This window comes from Solanum lycopersicum, chromosome 2 (assembly GCF_036512215.1).
Source record: "Solanum lycopersicum chromosome 2, SLM_r2.1".
Taxonomy (NCBI): Eukaryota; Viridiplantae; Streptophyta; class Magnoliopsida; order Solanales; family Solanaceae; genus Solanum; species Solanum lycopersicum.
Genome location: NC_090801.1, coordinates 60,347,845 through 60,363,828, shown reverse-complemented (window position 1 = coordinate 60,363,828; position 15,984 = coordinate 60,347,845). Strand labels below are relative to the sequence as shown.

The window sequence follows — 15,984 nt, the reverse complement described above, 5'->3', positions numbered from 1 at the left end:
TGGGAGCCGAGGCACGTGTATCTTAAAAACACGTGAATATCACAGATCAATTTAAAAATTGCTGGGTTTCTTGGTTTCCCATCACCCATCAGGAACTTTCTTCTTGTTTTCTTATTCAGTGTGAACTGAGATTTTATCCCCTTTATTGTCCTCATTTCTCTACAAAGTTCACACCGAAAAAGTAACTCTTTCTAATTATATACTTTATGTTTAAAAAGATAATATACGAACAATAATATGGTTTGATACGGAGCGTAAGAGTATAAATTTTTTTTTTCAAATTCTGTGGTCCTAAATTAAAGTTAGGTCAAAATGTATAAAATTGTCTTTTGATTTTGTGGTCTTAAACATGACACGTGAAAAGTTATTATAAAAAAAATAAGAAAGGAGATTATTCTTTTTTGAACGGATGGAGTACTCAATTTTTAAAAGATATAATAATCATCATATCATATCATATCATATATTATTATAAGCATGAAGCTCTCAACTTAAAAATTGAATTACTATTTTGTCCTTATTTTATCTCTAAACTAAATAAATATTAATATATAATTAATTTAATATATTAGATAATATTTTTTTATTTAAATTCATGTCTCTAGACACAATGGTTCAAATTCTTTTAGGAAATAGTTACAAGAAGAGGAAAGACCAAAAGTTGTATTTTTCTTAATAAATGTGTGTATCAATTCTTCTTTATCAAAATCAATTTAATTTTGGCTTGGGACTGTGTCAGTAATTATTTCTTTATCACCTTTTGTTGTTAATAGAGAAAAGATATACAAGAACTAGTATAGACACTAAAGATAATTTCATTCATATTGAATCTTTATGTTTTTTTTTTAATTATTTTATTTACTTAATCTTAATTTTGTTTATTGTATTTTAATATGTTTTTTTAAGTTTTTGATCTTGTTTTTATCAAATTGTGCTAAGAATCTGTAATACAATTTGTTAATTTTGTGATCTTTTTAGTGTTATTTGCTTTTGATTCTTCTTTCTTAATATTAGATTTTGATGTATTCTTTGAATATCAACTTTTTTATTGCTTTTATGGTATTTGATATGCTTAGCCTCATTATGGTTTCAACCGAGACTAGAAGAGGTTTACACAGTTACTATTTTATTTTTGTGTGGTCTTGTTAATATGTTGTATCATTGAATGTTTCTTTATATTTATTTTTTGACTATTTTAGTAATTTTGAAATGTATTCTCGAGGTATTGCTCAATTTTATACGTTATGTGATAATTTTCTATTTTTTATTTTGGGATTTCAATTTTTGTTGGTTCTTTGACGAACTTTTTCATCCTTTAAGAAATGTAGTTATTACTGTCAACACATAGTATATGATCATAGAGACATTAACTTTCAAAAAGTCATCGTAGTAATGCCACTTTTATGGTAACAATTAAAATAATATGGTTGAACCTCACTTTTATGGTACCAATTAAATTGAAAAGTCATGCATATATATTATACAAGTGTATGTAATACAAATGACCACTGAATAAATATATGGTTCTCATATCTATATTTGATAATAGGGTAATATTACTTGACGTTTCAATTAATTCACAAAATTTGGAGTATACATGTCACCCTTCATTGTTTCAAGTTTATGATTATTTTTCTAAAAAATCTACTTTATGCCTCATTTATATATTTTATACTTGTGTCATTTAAAAAAAATGAAATATTAATTAATAGGGTACACGTGCGTTGCACGTGAGCAAAGACTAATATTATTATAAGTGGGAACAAAAAAATTGAAAGTTGAAATACCAAAATAACCCTAGTTGAGTTACTACAATAATACCATTATATTATTATTATTGATTATTATTATAATTATTATTAAATAGTAATTTAAGTTCCATAACAGAAAACTTTTTACATATCACTAAAATGTTACCGTAATAATTTGAAGTGCATTTATGAGTATTTCTTTTGCCATTATCATTGAGTTGCATTAACAATTTTTCTTCTTAATTGATGAATTTTGAGCACTTAAAACAATTACCATTTTAAATTTAAAAAACTTAAACATTAGAGCATATGAAGAGAGAGGTTAGAGCATATGGAGAGATTCATACAATATCGATATTTAATTGCAGAGAATACATGGTTAGATGTCACAATTTATTATTTTTCACTTCTTAATGACTTTAATTGCTAAACATTTTAGCTTCTACAATTGAATATATTCATTCACAACCTTTCATATACACAATTTCTCTCTTTATAAATTGAATAGAAAATATTAGTCCATTACACTTTGTATTTTCACATAGTTCTTATGTAATCTTTTATTTATTGGTCATTTTTTTTCTTATTGATATATTGCTTTGTTTAATTAACTTCTTTCATTTTGTATGGAAATATAGTGTTAGATATTTGACAATCTTGACAAATCATATAATTGAAGTAGTAATCTTTCTTTTTACCAATAAATATAGTGTATCTCACACGATTAAAAGAAAAAGCTTTTATCAATAGAAACATAAATTCTTCAGATTCTATTAATCTTGCATCCGTAGTTGAATGTTTTACCAGAAACATCATTTTTACCCTTTAAATATTGTTTAATGCATCAATTATTTTAAAATAATTATATCATTTGAAATGTTTGGTATTAAATAATATGGGATACACGTGCAACGTACGTGTTTGACAACTAGTATTATTATAAACATAAAGTCTCAAAGATAAAAGCTGAAAGACCAATTTACCCCTAAATATCAAAATATTGAACCATATTTATCATTTAATAGTTAAATAATTCTCTTAACCAAATTGTAAAAAAATGTAAAACAATTAAAAACAATTAAAACGTCTATTCAAATTTCTGTCATTAGTGTGTTCTACATTTACCAATGCAAATTTTACCAAATATTGTTATTTAATCTTTAAAATAAGTTATCCCTTCAATATTAACTACAATATTGTCAAATATTTCATATCCATGATTACTAATTTAATGAAAAAACCCAAAAGTCTATAACTGATCCATTAGTTAGGTAAATATTACATGGATATTAAGATGTAAAACATAACTGAAATGATGAGTGGCTAAAGCGGAAGATCAAATGAATAAAGAGATTACTCTTGATGAAATTTGACAAATGAATAAGTTGAGGGAAAAAAAGATATGTAATTAATTCAATGTTTGGAGAGAAAATTTCTGAAGAATGGACTATGTGATTCTTACGTACTTGTATTATTATAAGTACTTGTATTATTATAAGTGAGAAGCTCCAACATTAAAAATTGGATTACCATTTTGCTCAAAGACTAAATAAAAATATTATAAAACATGTAAATAATAAAATATTAAATAATTAAAAGTTGAGTAATCATTTTAAAAACAAGTTATTTATCCGTAATTTAACTATATTTATAGAAATCTTTCATCTCCCCATTAATTAACTTAATACAAATTACTTGAACTCAATTTATAATCCTACTGATTTATATCCCACATTTACTATTTTTTTCCTTGAGCTTCCAAAAGTTATATGAACTTTTCATGTTCCTTGTTAAATAGAATTGGAGTAATATATAGTCATGTGCACTGATTTTCTACAATTCAATTCACATTTATCTTTCATCTTTAAGCTTTATATAATACTGACAAAAAAAGAAATAATGTCACATAAAACGGGACGGAAAGAATATATAGATCATTAGCAGCTATATGCCATAAAATTTTGAATATATAATATATTGTTGATTGATAACTACTTTATTCCTCTTATGTTCATTTTAGTTCTCAACAATATATATTTAATATATGAAGATTTCCTTCAGTTTGCTAAATATTTTTTTTTCTGTATTTTAGATTTTATTCGGCAATTGTGCGCACTCTCACTTCTCACCATCAGGTACATAATGAATATGCTATTTACAACTCTCTCCCTCTTTTTTTAATCAATTTTATTATTTCACATACATAAAATATAGTTTGTACAAAATGTGATATAGAAATAAGATTTTTGAGATTTGAGAAATTGTCTTAGTAATTTTCAGGATATTTAGATTTTATATTTTTTTAACATTCTTTAAGTTTTTATATCAAGTCTCTTGTTCTTTAATAAAGATTGATTCTTATTATATTTCTTAATGCAATTATACTTAAACAATAAAAGTAATATTCTTATGTCAAATTTTCATATGAAAGAAAATGTTCTTGAATAGAGATTGATTCTTATTATATTTCGTAATACGATTATATTTTAACCATACAAATAATATTATTATGTTAAAGAAATCTCAATCTTGATTCAAAGAAATGATACATGTAGGTGCAATTGTAATTAATATATATTGATTCATTTTATCTTCATCATAATATATATAATTACTACTTTTTTTAGGTGTATATTATAAAATTGACAATAATATTCTAGCCTTATTAAAGAAGACGTATGTTGATCAATTTTCTGTCCAACATTTGCAAAATATTACTTTCATTCGACAACAACTTCTTGTTATGCATACGACTATAAAAGGAGAAACTCTCAAATTTTGAAAAAAATGTAAATTTTTTTTTATAATGATAATAATATGGGATAAACGTGCAGAGCACGTCCCAAAGACTAGTATTATTATAAGTGGGAAGCTCCAAAGTAGAAAAGTTGAATTACAATTTTACCCTTATGCTAAATTCAAATGTTATTAAATAAATAATTAATTAAATAGTAAATAGTAGAATTTCTATACTATTTTTATTTAATTGGTATACACATGTGAGTAAATTAAATAGAACAAAAATTAAAAATAAGAGTTATCCCTTTGAATAGATACATGTATGTGTTTCATCTTCCAAATAAATTTATATTTTTAATTAATATTTGTCTTTAATTTGTAATAATACTTGACCTTTCAACTTTGTAAGTGAATCTTCATATTCCAAAACTATATTTTTTCCCTATAAATACAAATCTTTCTACGAAAATTTTCTAATAGTATTTCCATAGAAAGATTTATACGTGTTACAATTTTTGTGTGTGGAAGACTAGAGAAGCTTTAATCAAGTGAAGAAAATTTCAAGGCAAAGAGGATTTCTGTCAAGATTACAAGGCGTAATGTAATTATAGGGATGAATAACACTTCAATTACTAGAATATCGGAGTTTGATGCATTTATTTTTGTAATTTGCCGAGATTAGAACTATGATAAGACCCCTCCATTTATGTAGTTGAATGTTGCTTTCGTTAACTTCTCTTCCAAAACTTTTAACTTTTTTTATGGTCAAAGGTTGAATGTTTATTACTATAGCTTTTTTTCAATTTGCATTATCAATAAAAAACAGGAAAAGGAATGTTTTAAAAATAAGGAAAGGAATGTCTTCAATTTACATTATCAATTTGCATTTTTGTTGGTAGCCTTATGCTAAACTTGCTCCCATATTTGATGTTTTTTTTTTGTATTTGTAATTTTATTTTAAGAATGTATTTGATTGAATGGTGTATTTTCGTATAAATTTTTTAATACTTAGTCATAATGATTTTCCATTACAGATTTAATATATTTGAATTCTTTTATATATTTTATTCTTAGATTACAGTTTTGTTTACACAGTACATTTAAATTTTATAAATTGTTTAATAAATTAAATAGTAAATAGTAAATCATCATATTAGCATACATAACTTACCATCAACTTGTAAATGTACGTGACTCTCACTAATTATATTCATTATGTTCATTACTTTCATTTCTCATCGATAATCTCAAATGGATTAATATTTATTTATGACAACTCTTTGTATTTCTCAATGTTATCCAATAATAAATAGTGACATTTCACACAATAATATATAAATTTAAACCAATTGAAAAAAATGAGAAAATCTCTATGCTCTCTTTTCTCGTCTCTTTTTATTTATTTAGTTTAACATTTATGTTTCTTGCTTGTTGTTATTGTACAACATACTTTCTATTGTTGTGTTATTATTATTTATAATTTACTATGACCTGTTGCTTTGTATACATTAACCTATCATGTTATATTTTAATATCTTCAGTGGAATATTGAATTTGTGTGGTAGTTATTTTTACATTATGCACTTTTAGTCAATTTTATAATTAAAGATATAATATTTTTACTAGGAAGATATATGTAATTTCTACCGAAACAATGATAAATTTTAAGATACAAAATTTATATGAAGTATCTTGGAATAAACGTGCAACGTACGTTCCTAAATCTAATATTATTATAAATAGAAAGATTCAAACTGCAAAGTTGAATTATTGTTTTACCCCTATACTAAATTAACATTATAATTTTAAATATCATATTATATTATCATATATTATTATAAGCGGAAAACTTACTATTTTGCCCTTCTACTTAATTAAAACTTTTATAATTTTTTTATATATACATATTTAATCTTTCTTATTCTCATTTTAAAATCTTGAGCTTTCAAATTTCTCACACAATTTTTAAAAAAATAAAAATGAGTAATTATTCCTTAAAGACAAAAATTTAAATGAGATTCATGCATCTTTTAAAATAAAATTTCATCTCTATTTTTTTTATATTTATTTTAGTAGTATTTGACCTTCAATTTTTCACGTCTCTTTTAATGATTTCGTAATTTATTCTGTAAATTTAACTTTTTCAAGAAAAACTTTTTATTTACTTTCTCTACAATTCTTGTGTATAGAAAGAAACTCTAAAATTTATTTCACTCATTAAAATTTTCTTCTTTCATCTTCCAACAGTAACTTCTTTTTTTATACTTCATTTATATTTTAATCAATCATCATTTTACATCTTTCCCCTCCATTTTTACTCAAATCACCAAAGAAGTAGCTAGACATCTTTCAGTTTAAGAATCAGTAAAATTCAGGATTATATTCCATTTCATTCACTGGGAGAAGTGTTCATTAACAATTAGCAAGGTTAGATGAAATTCGTTATCAGCCGCCTTTTGGACTTTAATTGAAGCAAGTACATCCAGTGGGAATGCCTGGAATTTCCTTTTCCACAGAAGATACTTTAGTATCCAAACAAGGGATCTTTGAACTCGGTTTCTTCTGTCCAGGTAATACTGAGAAGCTTTTTATTGGTATTATGGTATACAAACATAAAGCCCAAAACCGTGGTTTGGATAGCAAAACAACCCTATTCGGCCTCCATTCAATAATTCTCATCTAAAGCTGTCTGATGGAAATCTACAACTCTTAGATGCACGTAAATTAAGAGTTTGGAGTTCTAGTTTATCCACACCTTCAGCATATGCCAATAAAGCAGTACTTCTTGACTCCGGAAATCTTGTTTTGACAAATGGCATTGACAGACAGTGGCAGAGCTTTAATTATCCTACAGATACGTGGCTGCCTGGTGCGATGATTGGATTTAGCAAGTCCAGGAACACACTCCAGAAACTTACTTCTTGGAGGAATCTGAATGATCCAGCTTCAGGAAGCTACCCTTTGCAATTAGTGTTGCGGAAGCCGAATATATAGAGAGTGATGGAATCACAACTGCTATATCTAAAAATGTAGCTAATAAATAGTAAATGAGACAACAATAGAAAGAACACCAGGAATTAACGAGGTTCGGTAAACTTTTTGTTTTCTTTTACCTACTCCTCGGACACAACCAATATTTATTTCACCCCAAAAGAGTATAAGTGAAATACTACAAGAGAGAAAGAAGAACAAATGTCTTAGGAGATGAAAAGGCAAGTTAGAGGTGTGTTACAAATGAATTAGGAGCTACCTATTTATAGGAGTGAGTTCTTCCTATTGATGCCATACATGACATCACAATATGTCAAAATGTCGAAATTTACCTTGTGAAATCAATTTATGGTTCACCTAAATTTCACCTACAAAAGTTGCTATCTTGATTTTTCTACCAATGAAAAATTATCCTCCTAACTACCATATCTTCTCATTAATCCATTTTTTTAATCTTGTCAAATTTAACAATTAGGCCAGAATCAAAATGGTGAGTTAGTTGTTCAACGTAATTTCAAGGACGAATGGAGGTCTGGGCCTTGGAATGAAGGAGGGTTTGCTATTCTAGCACAACAAAGTTATTATAAGGATTTATTCGAGTTCAGTTATGATCCAACTGAATATAGTAAATACATCACTTGCAATATCTTTGGTGAATCCGACTTTTCTCGTACTGTCCTAGAATTTAATGGGTCGATGAAGCAATGGTTCTGGTCTAATGACCATCAGAGTTGGCAGTTAGTGTGATCTAGACCTACTGATAATTGTGACCGAATAAATTTCTGTGGTGCTTTTGGAATTTGTGATAGGAATGCCAGTCCACCCTATGAATGTTTAAAAGGATATGAATCGATATTTAAATTAGATTGGGATGGTACAAACTATCCATGTGGGTGCGTGACAAAAATTCCGCAGTAGTGTGGCAGTAATAATAAAAAATTTATCCGTATGCCAAATGTTAAACTTCCCGTGTCATCTGAATCAATGAAAGGAGGAAATGATCAGATTTGTGAATATATATGTTCATCCAATTGCTCATGCAATGCATATGCTTACAGCAGTAGTGAAGAGTGCTTATTATGGTATATCGATTTGGTTGATCTATCTAATTCAAGTCAATTAGAGTTCAACATTAAGCTTTTTGAGCGCTCGAACAAAGGTTAGGTACTCGCTGTTGGATTTGAACAGATTTCACTGAACAGACAGGTTCCTTGCTGAAAATGGCTATAAAAGGAAGTCAATTTTTGATTATTTTTTAATCACTGAAATTTTTTCTTTCTCTGCATTTATTTTTCTCTCAAATAAAATCAAAGTGTCGATCGACTGAGTCTGTGTGACTTATTGCTGTTCTTCAGTTCGTTGAAGTTAAAGAAGTTTGAGGTACCGCTATTTCTTTAACAGGTTTAATCCGTTTTATCTTGGGAGAAATTAATCCATAACCTTGGGTACAGTGAGGGGATTAAATTTCTTAAGGACATACAGTAGTTCCTGTGGATTCGGATTAATTCTTCTATTTTAAATTTTTTCTGCTTCATCTTGTTTCTGTTTCTGTTCATTAACTTCATAAATACAAGTTATTGTAAGAATAACACTCGCAAGCTGCGTCTTATTTCTAATGTGCTCCTTTTCAACCAAAAATATGTTAATTTTTCTCCTTTCTTGATCTCCCTTATTGTTTAGGAAAGAAGAAACTACTACTGGTAGCACTAGTAGTATCCATCACCTCTGCAATTTTTGTCTGTGGTACATGCTGTTACTTTCTATGGAGAATAAAACTCAAGGAAAAAGGTACATTCTAATTCTTGCTAGTAGCAGTTGAGTAACTTAAGTTTCACTTCTATCTGGCATGACTGAAAGAGGTTAATCAAAATGTAACCTTTGATTTAATTAGTCATGGGAAGGAAATTATATCCTCCGAATCATATGCTTAGGTAAAAGTTAAAATTGCCCATGTCCAGCTTCTTCTAAACTCATCAATAAACTTCCTGTTTATATTGATTTACATCAGGGATTTTGGGTAAGAAAAAGTTCAGGAAAATGTTACTTTCTAAATCAGCAACTAACTTGTCAAAACCTGCAACTTCCAGTAAAAAGGGACAAGAAAAGACATGTTCCATCGAGCTGAAGTTCTTTGAATCACGTGAGTTGAAAGCTGTGACAGGCAATTTTTCACCTGACAATAAACTTGGAGAAGGAGGTTTTGGGCCTGCTTTTAAGGTATTAATACTACATAAGGAAATATATTGACAACTGAATAACTGCAACACTAGATTCTACTCAGGCCCAAAGAAAATGGGAAAAAGTCTCTCTTGAGGTGAACTGGTAGGTAATGGTTTTAACTAAAATCTTTTCCATACTTGTGTTTTAATGGCGTGATAATTGCATTGCAATTTCTAGGGTCAATTGCCAGATGGGCAGAAAATAGCTGTGAAAAGCCTATCAACTCAATCACAGCAAGGAATTAGTGAGTTCAAAACTTAGGTCCTTCTCATTGCTAAACTTCAACACAGAATCTTGTTAGGCTTCTTGGCTGCTGTGAAGAAGAAGTGGAGAAAATGTTGATCTACGAATATATGCCAAACAAAAGTCTAGACTAATTCATATTTGGTATGATAACTTCTTATCTGATGTTATGTTAACTATTTCCTCCTAAGTAGTGCTTACTGGATAAATTTAATATGAACAACTTAGACGAGAGCAGGAAGTTGTTGCTTGATTGCAGAAGGCGGTATGAAATCATTATTGGAATCGCTAGAGGGATACTCTATCTTCATCAGGACTCAAGATTAAGAATAATACACCGTGATCTGAAAGCCAGCAACATTCTTTTAGATGAAGATATGAACCCCAAAATATCAGATTTTGGTACTGCTAGAATATTTAGTGGAAACCAGAATGAAGCTAAGACTCTTCGACTTGTTGGAACATAGTAAGCAAGAAAATACCAAAAGGGATTTCTCTGTCGCATCCTTACCATTTATCAATACTTTGCGCACTCATTATTGCCCTTTCCCTTTGCAATGGCTATATGTCACCTGAATATGCTCGAGCTGGTCTCTTCTCAGTAAAATCTGATGTCTTCAGCTTTGGTGTTATATTATTGGAGGTCATAAGTGGAAAAAGGAATATGGTCTCTTATAATAGTGATTCCCCTCCTAATTTGATACGAAGAGTGAGTTTTAAGATACAAACATTTGAAACTATCTTTTGATTTAATAATCAAACTTATTTGCTAAGTGAACTGCTGCTTCAGGCCTGGGAGTTATGGAATGATGGTAAGGCTTTTGATCTGGTAGATCCATCAATAGTTGATTCATGTCCCAGTGAGGAAGCATTACGCTGCATTCTAGTAGGACTATTGTGTTTGCAACTCAACGCAGCAGACAGACCAACCATGCCAACAATTCTGTCCATGCTAAGTATTGAAGCAACGGTTCCCTACCCGAAGCAGCTCTTCATTACTCCTAACTCAGACTTGATTACTACAGAAATAGCATCATCTTCGATCAATGAGGTGACAATTACAGCACCTTATGTTTGTTAGTTGTCTGATGTTTTTATGTATTTATGTTACCTGTTGATTAAATGTAACTAGTTGTCATTACTTATCAAAGTATGAGGTGGTCCTCTATGCTCTTATTCATGATCATAATACTACTGTTGTCTTTGACAGAGATCTATCTCATGATCTAATTATGAAAACAAAGTTAAAATCTTTCATAAGATTACTTACACGTTTGTATTTTTTTATACACAATGTTTTGAGGAAAAACATAACCGACTAATAATAGTTAACTACCTCATTAATTGACAAAACTCTACAACCAAATTACTATCCTCTAAATCAATAAAGAAAATTGAATTTTTTTTTGTTGCTAGCAGGATTGCTTTTAGAGCATTGATGAACACAGAGTAGACTTTAAGAAAACATGAACTGTGGCAAATATCAAACACTTCTGAATGTGAATGCGCTTCCATTAACTGCCTTAACACAACTGACAAAGGGCGCCATTTAATTCACAGATGGAGTAGAAACCCTCTGTGTTTATGCTTCTTTCCTATCAATCCTTTGCCACCCACCTACCTTTAAGTCTATAACATGGACCATGGGGAATCATAAGTTAGATAGTAAAGAAAAAGGAATTTTGTATTTCTTTCGAAATAGTTATTGAATAGTTAGCATAAGCTCTAGCGACCATGAACTGTTGAAATAGACATATCGTTAACAGAAGATGTTGCTATACTTGCTGATGAAGAGTTTTTAACTGAACTATGATTCTCTGATCTGAATATAAGGCTAGGTTGTTTAGGGAAAGGAAGATTTGTTTCATTGCACAGCATGAAGACCACTTCTGACATAGTAGGTCTGTCATCAGTAAACGGTTGTACACACAAAAGGCCAATGTGGATGCATCTCAAAACTTCACAAGCTTCATATGAGCCACTTAACAATGGATCAACAGCATTTAAAGCCTTTTCATCCTTCCAAAGATCCCAAACCTGAAATAGAGAGCAATTTCTGCTCTATTAGAGAGGCGACTATAACACCAGAAATAGAAATTCTGAAATACAAAATCTCGGTCTATTCAGTACTTCAAGAACTTGAAAGGGGATTGTTTTCATATTATTATTTGCAGTACTACCATCTGTGACACAGCTTATGTGTAAGGCAACTGTTCACATATATATGTTTGTACTTACATATCCAACTAAATGGCGAGATTGCTCCTGATCCTTATGACTGTTGTTTTTTCGGCCAGTGATAATTTCCAAACACAAAACCCCGAAACTGAAAACATCAGATTTTGCTGAAAAATGCCCTACCATTGCATATTCAGGTGACATATAACCACTGCAATAGATAAACAATATCAAGATTTATCATTTTAACGATCACATGCACATGTTTGATAAAAGTTGTATATGTTTATACACAACTTGACATACTTACTATGTTCCAACAACTCGATTTGTGTTTGCTTCCATTTGGTCACCTCCAAATATTCTGGCCATTCCAAAGTCTGATATTTTCGGTTGCATGGAGGCATCGAGTAAAACATTGCTTGCTTTTAGGTCTCTATGAATAATTCTTAGTCTAGAGTCTTGGTGAAGGTATAACATTCCTCGTGCAATCCCATGTATGATTCCAAACCGTTTTCCCCAATCCAACAAAGACCCTTTTGTTTTATCTAGATCACCGTTTGAAAGTTGGTGAATAAGAGATCTTTTTAGGGACACACACACACACACGTTAAAGCAGTAATCATTAATCATCAGTAAACATGTAAAAGCATGTAGAGACTGGAGGTCAATGAAAGAAATTTCGGTCCTGGAGATGTTCCTTACCAAAAATAAAACTGTCCAAGGATTTGTTTGGCATATATTCATAAACCAACATCTTCTCTCCTCGTTGAACGCAACATCCTAAAAGCCTCACCAAATTTCTGTGCTGAAGTCTTGCAATTACTGTGACTTCATTCTTGAACTCCTCCGTCCCTTGCCCCGAAGTTACTGAAAGTCTTTTGACAGCTATTACTTGTCCATCTGTCAGGTGACCCTGATATTGAATCCAGATTATTATTTAGTACACGTACCTTCTTCTTTTTCTTAAGGGTGAAAAGCTTGGTTTAACAATTATTATTACATGTATTTGCAGCCACCTATAAAGATAATGTTGATCGCTAGGAATTTAATCATATTTGGGAGTTGTTACCTTGTATACGCTACCAAATCCTCCTTCACCAAGTTTGTTAGCATCAGAGAACTGATCAGTGGCATTAGTTATTGTGGTTAGATCAAAGATAGTGATTTCTGCATGTTTACTTTCTTCCATGCCGTCATAGGATGCTAAACTTTCACTTCTTTCATTATCTGTGACATCAGCAAACACAGATTAGGATCAAATGAAATTTGCAGTTGTGCCATTTTTTTTTTTGCTGCACGATATTGAAAGGTAGAAGGAGCTCTAGGTTTCTAAAGTTACTTCACCATTATAGCTGCTGCCATACAGATACTGAAAATAATGTTCGATTAAATTATGATATAGAATAATATCCTTACCATTTCCCCTTATATTGATCACCAAACAACATGCCAAAGAGAGTGCAAGAATTATTGCTGCAGCAGACCCTACTAGAATCCCTATCATTCTTTTCCTATTATGACCTCTTGAAATCTTCGAGAATTGCGCTGAACAAACAAAAAATGAGAACTTCCAGTGAACACCAGGGTTAGATACTGTGTACTACTACTAACAAAAAATGACCAACTTGCACATTCTTCTCCACATAATATTGAATTACCTAAATCCTCACACAATATATTAAGTTAACTCCTTACCTAAATCAGATGCAGAGACTCTGATATATAAATCTTGGGCTCCATCTGTAAATTGCTTTATGTCTATCAACTCACCATACCAAGTGATGCATCCACTTCCTCCGGCACTAATATTAGCACTTGCATAGGCTGTGCAGGAGCAATTCTTCAGACACAACTCTTCACAGTCCTTCAATCCCATGCTCTTGTTCATCCGAGCTGCACCCGTGTCGGGGATCTTCACATGACTTAATGTGACAAACCCTTCACCACTGTTGCACACCTCTTCATTTTTCTTCCTCAAACATCCATGAGAGCCATCTCTTAAGAACCATTGTCGGCTTAGCTTTGGTTCGTACCCTGGAAGACAACTGCATTCGAATTCAGCCAAATTGAGCAGATTGCAATTGCTAAATGCTCCACAATGTTCATAATTGTCACAAGGGTCTTTAGGGGCAGACCAGAATTGCACCCACTTTCGCTCACTCTCTTGCCAAGTTAACCGGTTCACGATCCCAGATTCATTCAGGACCATTCTTGAGATTATTGAACTGTCATGTATGCCATATGTCAAGGAAACCTCGGTATCATTGTCTACATAACTAAGGCTGAAGATGAATCGCGGGCTCATTTCTGGTACACCACTCCAACCATGACCCGTCCAGGATCCTGTCCGCCAAATCCTGCTAGAGTTCTTGTACAAGAAAACTTGAGGTGTCCCATTGAGCTCCATTGTGTAACGATACTCTCCAGTGCCTGGATCGATCAACGATTTCCATGATGTCAGAAACCGGTTCAATCCCGTTCTCTTGTCTATCCCATATTTCATTGAAGGAAGCAGAGTATTGGTAGGATAATCAAAGCTCTGCCATTCAATAACATCCATTTTGGAGTCTTGAAACAACACAAAATTCCCTGAATCCTCCAGCTTAGCTGTATACGAGTCTGCTCGTTTCCTAGCTGAAGAAACATTTGTTCTCCAGGCTGCAGTTTTTCTTTCCGCATCGAGACGTATAACAAGATTCCCAGTTGAATCGATGGTGAGAATCCCAGATGTGCCATTAACAGGGTTATCTCTGTTGGCAACCCAAACAACAGTAAGTTCAGGAACATTGTTATACCAAATTCCGATGTAACGTTTACCAGGGGAATTCCCAAAGAAACCCAAAGCAAAAGATTTCCCTGAAGAGATCAACAAATCACCATCTTTGAGAGTTTGGTTAAAGGAAATAGTATCAATGGAACTACAAAATGGGACAAGAAATGAAACAAATACTATCAACAACACTTTCTTCTGACACATAACTGATGCTTTCTAACAGGTAATCTTCTCTGTTTAGGTTCCTAAAACTTCAAACTCTGGACCAAAATGAAAGGCATTAAATTTTGCCTACAGAGAGTTAGGTGGATAGGGACCCCATATACTAAATATCAAGATTATAACTACTCCCGAGAGTTCACTTTCGTACTAACTTGTTGGACTATCTTTGCGTATAGGCATGTCAAATGAGTAGGTTGGACTGAATTTGTGTGGGATCAAATAAATTATAGGGTAACTTTCACATATAGCAAACAAAAAATTCATATTTGTAGTTATAACAAAGTTTGCATAATTGCGCTCCATAGCAAACATAAAATTGTATAATTCGATATATATATACAATTGTATAATTCGCTGGCCTATTTCACTGCAATTGTATAATTCGCTATCCTATTTCACTGCAATTGTATAATGCACAATTGTATAATTCACTACCTATTTCACAGCAATATTTGTATAAAATTTGTTTTGCATACAATTGAATCGAAGTAAACTGTATGTATATTGCATAATTATAAGTGTATATAAAGAAGATATATGTTTTTCTCTCGCTTCTTTATACAAAAACAGAAACACAATATATACACTTCTGTTGTATAAAGCGAGAGAAAAATGTATTTCACTGCAATAGTATAATTCGTTGGCATTTTTCGCTGCAATATTTGTATAAAATTTGCATTTGTCTACAATTGAATTGAAGTAAAATGTTTGTAAATTGTATAATTAAGTGTATAGCACGAAGATATATGTTTTTGCATATGCATATACAATTTTATCTCGCTTTATACAAAACAGAAACACAATTTATACACTTCTGTATAAAGCGAGAGAGGCAAGCAGAGGGAAAGTGGCGAGCGAGAATGG

General features: G+C 31.0%; 4 protein-coding genes across 4 annotated transcripts; 3 read left to right on the top strand and 1 right to left on the bottom strand.

The window, feature by feature from the left end:
• Positions 1-6,981: 6,981 nt before the first annotated feature.
• Positions 6,982-7,484, top strand: LOC138342183 (G-type lectin S-receptor-like serine/threonine-protein kinase At2g19130). The gene is made up of 2 exons (XM_069294389.1): positions 6,982-7,084; positions 7,204-7,484. The coding sequence occupies exons 1-2, from the start codon at positions 6,982-6,984 to the stop codon at positions 7,482-7,484; spliced, it is 384 nt and encodes a 127-aa protein (XP_069150490.1).
• Positions 7,485-8,429: 945 nt separating this feature from the next.
• On the top strand, positions 8,430-10,411 carry LOC109119494 (G-type lectin S-receptor-like serine/threonine-protein kinase At1g11330). Its single transcript, XM_019212061.1, has 4 exons — positions 8,430-8,640; positions 9,490-9,698; positions 9,879-9,945; positions 10,173-10,411. Exons 1-4 carry the CDS (start codon positions 8,430-8,432, stop codon positions 10,409-10,411), a joined length of 726 nt encoding a protein of 241 aa, XP_019067606.1.
• Positions 10,412-10,509: 98 nt separating this feature from the next.
• Positions 10,510-11,025, top strand: LOC109119493 (cysteine-rich receptor-like protein kinase 10). The gene is made up of 2 exons (XM_019212060.1): positions 10,510-10,653; positions 10,735-11,025. Exons 1-2 carry the CDS (start codon positions 10,510-10,512, stop codon positions 11,023-11,025), a joined length of 435 nt encoding a protein of 144 aa, XP_019067605.1.
• A 413-nt stretch (positions 11,026-11,438) lies between these two features.
• On the bottom strand, positions 11,439-15,266 carry LOC101262589 (G-type lectin S-receptor-like serine/threonine-protein kinase At1g11410). Its single transcript, XM_010318333.4, has 7 exons — positions 13,821-15,266; positions 13,542-13,670; positions 13,195-13,352; positions 12,828-13,038; positions 12,433-12,670; positions 12,183-12,333; positions 11,439-11,981 (listed from the first exon to the last, which is right to left on the bottom strand). Exons 1-7 carry the CDS (start codon positions 15,100-15,102, stop codon positions 11,670-11,672), a joined length of 2,481 nt encoding a protein of 826 aa, XP_010316635.1. The 5' UTR covers positions 15,103-15,266; the 3' UTR covers positions 11,439-11,669.
• Between the last annotated feature and the right edge of the window lie 718 nt (positions 15,267-15,984).

Coding starts and splice junctions, on each gene's coding strand:
- LOC109119494 (XM_019212061.1), top strand. CDS start 8,430: ATGCCAAATGTTAAACTTCCCGTGTCATCTGAATCAATGAAAGGAGGA. Junction 8,641..9,489: donor TTTTGAGCGCTCGAACAAAG/GTTAGGTACTCG, acceptor GATTTACATCAG/GGATTTTGGGTAAGAAAAAG. Junction 9,946..10,172: donor TCAATCACAGCAAGGAATTA/GTGAGTTCAAAA, acceptor TGAACAACTTAG/ACGAGAGCAGGAAGTTGTTG.
- LOC101262589 (XM_010318333.4), bottom strand. CDS start 15,102: ATGTGTCAGAAGAAAGTGTTGTTGATAGTATTTGTTTCATTTCTTGTC. Junction 12,671..12,827: donor CTTGGACAGTTTTATTTTTG/GTAAGGAACATC, acceptor ACGGTGATCTAG/ATAAAACAAAAGGGTCTTTG. Junction 11,982..12,182: donor CTCGCCATTTAGTTGGATAT/GTAAGTACAAAC, acceptor TCTCTATTTCAG/GTTTGGGATCTTTGGAAGGA.
- LOC138342183 (XM_069294389.1), top strand. CDS start 6,982: ATGCCTGGAATTTCCTTTTCCACAGAAGATACTTTAGTATCCAAACAA. Junction 7,085..7,203: donor TACTGAGAAGCTTTTTATTG/GTATTATGGTAT, acceptor TACAACTCTTAG/ATGCACGTAAATTAAGAGTT.
- LOC109119493 (XM_019212060.1), top strand. CDS start 10,510: ATGTCACCTGAATATGCTCGAGCTGGTCTCTTCTCAGTAAAATCTGAT. Junction 10,654..10,734: donor CTCCTAATTTGATACGAAGA/GTGAGTTTTAAG, acceptor CTGCTGCTTCAG/GCCTGGGAGTTATGGAATGA.